The sequence below is a fragment of the Orycteropus afer genome, unplaced genomic scaffold (genome assembly GCF_000298275.1).
Source record: "Orycteropus afer afer isolate SDZICR_OR568_19922 unplaced genomic scaffold, OryAfe1.0 scaffold00418, whole genome shotgun sequence".
Lineage (NCBI taxonomy): Eukaryota > Metazoa > Chordata > Mammalia > Tubulidentata > Orycteropodidae > Orycteropus > Orycteropus afer.
The window spans coordinates 2,680,642-2,687,254 of record NW_006922005.1 but is presented as its reverse complement, the minus strand read 5'-3'; the positions used below and the strand labels follow the sequence as shown (position 1 = coordinate 2,687,254).

General features: G+C 36.3%; 1 protein-coding gene across 1 annotated transcript in view; it reads right to left on the bottom strand.

Annotated features, from left to right (window-relative positions):
- Positions 1-6,613, bottom strand: part of HSPA4L (heat shock protein family A (Hsp70) member 4 like) — an 87,091-nt gene that overhangs the window by 26,628 nt on the left and 53,850 nt on the right. The window contains exon 12 of the mRNA XM_007953833.2: positions 5,893-6,092. Coding sequence (XP_007952024.1) covers positions 5,893-6,092 — 200 coding nt within the window. The remainder of the gene's footprint in view (positions 1-5,892; positions 6,093-6,613) is intronic.

Genomic DNA, 6,613 nt, shown 5'->3' with positions numbered 1-6,613 from the left:
ATATATATATATATACACTTTGAAAAAATAAACTGTGTTGTAAAAGTTCAAGCCTCTTTTTAAATATGTGAACACAATAAAGTAAAAGCTTGTTTTCAAATAGGAAATACAAATAAACAGATGAACAGGTAAATCACAGATCTAATACTATGTGCAAGAAGTTGTTTCATTCACCTGTGTCCAAGTAATTGTAAGAAGAAATACAAATCAAAATCACAAATCAAGATTCACAAAATGTAAGTTTATAAAAGAGAATTACTGTTACATGAAAAAGTTCAGAAAGAACTTAATAATATGGGAAAATGGAGTGAAAAAAATACAAACTTTATGTATAACAAAATTCAATTATATTTTTAAAACACAATAAAATACAAAAGTAAATTCACCAAAAAACATACTAAACATCTCTGAATTATAAGAATTTAAACTTCTTAGATTTTTTCTTTTTATATCTAAAAGGTAAATCTTCACCCAATAAAATCCCCCAAATGCACACTCTCTACTTGGCAGACAAAAAGAAATTATAGATTTTTCTGCCCCCCTCTTAAATCTACCATTCTCCTGGGGGAAAAAAAAAAAAGGATAGGATGCAGGAATCAGGAAAGGCATATATAAGTGCTCTCAATTTTAGTGAAAATAAATCTTAATGGATTACATTTATATGTCTGAAATAAGACTGTGAATATGTAAATAAAAAAATTAACTTTCAAAATGTTAATTTATAACTTCCAGTAAGATGGAGGAATAGGCAGACAAACTTTGCAGACCCTCTTCAACAACGAAAAGAGAAACCACTGACATAGATATAAAAGATAATCCTGGAGTCCTGCCTGAGCTTTGAAAGGAAGTATACAGAAGTGGAGTAGGCACCAACTAGGGGAAAAACCTAAACAGTGAGTATGGAGAAGGCTGGAGCAGTACACTGTCAGCTACTCTGATGGGACCAACAGCCTGAGTATTTCCAAGTGGTGTTGGGACCTGAGAATTGACCTAAAAATCAGCCCTGGTCTCCAAGGGCTGCCAGGGCTGATGACTGTGCTGGTGGCCTATGACTCGGAAGGGAAGAAGCAAGGAGGGAGACAACCTGAACTGTGGACTTTCGGCTGTCCAGAGGGTGCAGCCATTTAGAATGTTTACAAGCAGCGGCTATTGTGGATATTTAAAGTGACCAAGGATGCAGCCATTTTGAATGTTTGTAAGTGGCAGCCATTTTGGATATTTAAAGTGACTGAGGTTGCGGCTATTTTGAATTGTTTACAAGTGACGGCCATTTTGGATATTTAAAGTGACTGAGGGTGTAGCCATTTGGAATCTTTGCAAGTGGTGGCCATTTTGGATTATAAAGTGACAGCATTCTCATTTGGATTCCAGGGACCTAAGAATAGGCTCTGTGTGCCAAGGATGGCAGGGACATATGGGAGGCTGACAACAGGAAAGGAGACAGGTGGTGAGTGTATATGTGCTTGAACTAGTGAATAGAGGAGCACAGCACAGTACCCTGCTTATGCAGATAACATACAAAGAAAACAAAAATCGTGGGGCAAGTCACTCCAACATACAACCAACAATTAAATATGAACACAAAAACGTCAAAATGCCTTGGAGGTAACAGAGCATCATAGTCCACACAAAGAAGCAAGATAAAGCAGGAGAAACAAAGGACCAAGATACAGACCCAAAATACATCCCTGAGGAAGACACTGCATTGGAACTCCCTGATAAGGAATTCAAAAGAATTATATTTAGGTACCTTCAACGAATTGAGAGACAGATTAAGGAAAACACTGACAAAATTGAGGAAAACACAGAGAAAACCCTAGAACAATTTCGAAAGACAACACATGAACAAAATGACAAAATATGTGAAAAATCAGAAATGACATCAAATCTACAGTCAGAAATCCAGAAGATTAAAATTAAATTTTAAGAAATAGATAACACATTGAATGGACAAAGGAATAGAACTTAATCAATGGAAGACAGAATTAGTGAGATTGAAGGCAAATACCTGTATACTTTTTTGGAAAGGGATCAATCAGAAACAAGATTGAAGCAAAATGCAGAAAGCCTAGCGTTCACATGGGATACTATCAAAAGGAATAGCCTACGTGTAATCAGAATCCCAGAACAGGAAGAAACAAATAAAACAACAGAAAAAATTGTCGAAGATTTGTTGGAAGAGAATTTTCCTGGTACGACGAAACATGAGAATATATCCATTCAAGCACTGATACATCATTCATATATCCAATGAACCCCAAACAGGATAGACCCCAAAAAGAAAATCCCCAAGACATATCATCATCAAACTCATGAAAACCAAAGACAAAGAAAGAATCCTGAAACTAGCAAAAATGCAACCACTGCTGTGGAGTGGGATCCGACTCATAGCGACCCCTCCTTGGGTTTCTGAGGTGTTATCACTATGGAAGTAGATTGCCCAACCTTCCTTCTGAAGAGTGGCTGGTGGGTTTGAACTGCCAGCTTTCTGGTTAGCAGTCAAATGCTTCAGACACTATGCCACCAGAGCTCCCGTAAGCAGCACAGGAAAAACGAAAAGTTACCTACAAGAGACAATCAATAAGACTAAGCTCAGATTTCTCAGCAGAAACCATGCAGGTGAGAAGGCAATAGGATGGTATATATAAAACCCTGAAAGAAAAAAATCCCCAACCAAGATTTATGTACCCAGTAAAACTGCCCCTTAAATATGATGGTGAAATTAGGACATTTCCAGATAAACAGAAATTAAGGGAGGTTGTTAAAACCAGACCAATCTGACAAGAGATGCTATAGGGAGTCATCTGGACAGAGAACCAACAACAGCCAACAACAACTGACCATTAACACACAGGATGACATAACCCAGAAAGCAACCCAGTTATGGAAGTATCCAAAGTAATAAGCCTACAGATTGTAAACAGGGAACCAGAGACATCAAATAAGGACAACTACAAACCAAAAAAGAGGGAAAAACTGTGTAGTTACAAAACTTCTAAATCGAAGGGAAGTCAAGACAACTACAAGATAGAAAGAACTGTTCTAAAGTTGGAAAGAAAACTCTAAATCACAAGGTAACTCAAAGAAAAACGATAAACCTTCACATTAAAATAAAAAAGAGGACCAGCACAAATATTCAGCAAATACTAAAACAATAGCAATGAAAGAAGTGATAACTTGATTCAAAAACAAAACAAGCTCAACACAGAAAATTTTATGGAACAAAGAAATCAACACCACAAAAAAGCACTTAACAAAATGACAGCAAAATTCATACTTGTTGATAATTACATATCTGGCAAGAGACTTATGTTTAAGATTTATAGAAAACTCCAATGCCTCAACAGCAAAGGGAGTGATTTATAGAAAACTCCAATGCCTCAACAGCAAAGGGATTAACAATCCAAATGAAAAATGGGCAGAGGACATGAATAGACACTTCACCAAGGAAGTTACTCAGGTGGCCAGCAAATACAGGAAGACACTCACGATCATCGGCCATCAGAGAGATACACATCAAAACAACAATGAGATACCATTTCACCCCAGCACTCATGGCAAAGTTCAATGAGACATAAAATAACAAATGCTGGTGGGGATGTGGAGAGACTGGGATTCTCATACTGCTGATGGAACTGTGAGGTGATACAACCACTGTGGAAAGCAGTTTGGTGATTTCTTAGAAAGCTGGAATTGGAGATACTATCTGACCCAGCAATCCCATTACTAGGTATATATCCTAGAGGTGAGAGCCAGGACAGGAACAGGTATATGCATGCTCATGTTCATCGCAGCAATATTTACAGCGGCAAAAAGATGGAAACAACCTACGTGGCTGTCAACAGAAGAGTGGATGACCAAACTATGATACATACACACAATGGAATGCTATGGAGTACTAAAGAATAATGCAGAGTCTGCAAAACACTGTGTAACATGAATGAACTTTGAGGATATTATGTTGAGTGAAATAAGTCAAACACAGAAGGCCAGATACTCTATTACTTTGTTGTTGTGGAGGGTCAAGGAAAGGTTTATATATGGAGGGAAACTGTCTTTGTTGGTTACTAGGGGTGGAGGGGAGGGGAGGGAACACTGCAAAAAAAAATAAATAAATAAATTCACTGACTCATGTCATTTCAGTTTTGTGTGTTTCACTGTACATAAATTACATTTCAATAAAATGCATTTTAAAAAAATGTTAATTTATGAAAAACAGACTCTACTTCACAAAGTGATTAAGACAACTTCTTCCTCAACTCAAGGAAGAAAGGATATTATAGTAAAATGATACACTGAAAGAAAAAGGATGATAGCAAATACCATGGTCTTTGAATGAAGTACTCTGAAGGTTAATGTTGGCATTTAGATAAATAAGCGCTTGAACAAAAGATTTTATAGGAATTATGAATAAAAACAAAAAGACAATCTTCAAAAAAGGGAGAAATTATTTTGATATCATGACTAGAAAAAAATTCTAACAAATGCCATTACAAACAACTTAGAAATAAATGTTGTTGTTGTTGTTGTTATTTGCCGTCGAGTCGGCCCCGACTCATAGCGACCCCTCCTTGGGTTTCCGAGGCAGTATCACTACGGAAGTAGGATTGCCCAACCTTCCTTCCGAGGAGTGGCTTGTGGGTTTGAACCGCCAGCCTTCTGGTTAGCAGTCAAAGTGCCTTAGCCACTATGCTACCAGAGCACCCATAAAAAGATAAAATCTTTGTATAGTATAATACAATCATGTTCTCCTAAGACCCCTTCCACTTATTTTACCAAACCAAACCCCACTGCCATTGAGTCAATTCTGATCACAGTGACCCTATAGGATAGAGAACTGCCCCAGAGGGTTTCCAAGGCTGTAAATCTTTATGGACACAGAGTGCCTAATCTTTTTCCTGTGGAGTGGCTGGTAGGTTTGAACCACCGACCTTTTGGTTTGCAGCCGAATGCTTTAACCACCATGCCACCAGAGTTCCTTCATCTATAGTACACCAAGAGTAAATTCAGTATTAAGGTCATGTAACTCTTTCAAAAAGAAACAAACTGTCAAAAATACGTATTTTAATGTTATTTATTGAATGTATAGCACATACCTTTTTTTAATTGCCACAACTGCTCACTAAAAACCTGAAAATTTTCTTTTTTTTGTTTTTGATCTAAAAATGTTATTGTATAACTCAAAATTTATCATTGTCAATTGGTTTTAACTGTAAACTAAAAAGCCAGCACATAATAAAATACATGTTTACACTGGAAATTAAGAACTTAATGAAAGATCATTCCACACATATACACATGCTCTCTATAATGTTATAGAAGATGCTCATGCCCCTGAAAAGTGTATTACAGTGAGAAAGATGCAGAGCTTCTAAAATAGAAATATTCATTGGTGCGTTTATAAAAAGAAAAAATAAAAGGTGTATAGCAATTCCTTCAGCTTGAATTCTGAATAGAACCTTAGACATTAATATTTCCAACTACTAAAGTACCAGGTATTATTTTATTTTAAATAATTTTAGTATTTTAAAAAACATGGGGGTACTGCTGGTCAGTGGTGGATCTCTCGCCTATAAAGGAGACCCAGGTTTGATTCCTGGCCAATGCACCTCCTGTGCTGTTACCACCCATCTGTCAGCATGCTTATTGCTATGATGTTGAACAGGTTTCAGCAGAACTTTCAGACTAAGATGGACTAGGAAAAAAGGCGTGTTGATATACTTCTGAAAATCAGCTACTGAAAGCCCTATGGATCACAGTAGTGTGATCTATAACCAATTATGGGGATGGTGCAGGACAAGGCAGTGTTTCACTCAGTTGTATATGGGGTCAGCACAGCGTATTTGATGGTTGCTAACAACAATATATATTAAAAATAGGATCTCTACATACCATATCATCTTTGCATTCATTCTTAAATGAAGTTTCTGTCTCCATGGTAGCGTCACTGTGATCTGCTTCCAAATTTTGCTTTTCAATTACTGAAGCACTAGCCACACTGAAGATTCCGTGGATGTTAACACGAACTTTTACCTTCACTTTGGAACTATCACCATCAGACTGTGGAAAAACATTCTGAATAGTGAAGCTCCCTTAAGAAAAAAGGTAAGAGCTTTAATTAGTACATGAGTGTGACACTGATTAATCCAATCAATTCATTCAATAATTTCATTACCATGCTTCAGAAACTGGGAAAATAACCATATACTTAAGACCATATCCTAGTTGATAACCATAGGTACTTATTCCAGATTTATTTTTTAAATATCTTCATAATACTGACTCAGAAGAGTTAAGTAAACTGCCCAAAATCATCAACGCTGGGAATAAAAGAGTTGGGATTTTAACCAAGGACAATTATGACTCAAAGGAAACACACCTTTTAAGCAGAATATTTTAGAATATTACTATTCTAAAACCAAAATAAACAATTCAATTGCTCTGTGAAAACCAAACAGATAATACCTTTTTGCTATGAGCTTTCCAAATCATAATCATCTTGATAATTCATAAGAAAAGCAATTTCAAATATTTTCTAGATTTTTTCCTTAGCAAAATTGTTAGGTTATCATGTCACTAATACTTGTATATACCACACCAATTTTCTACTTTA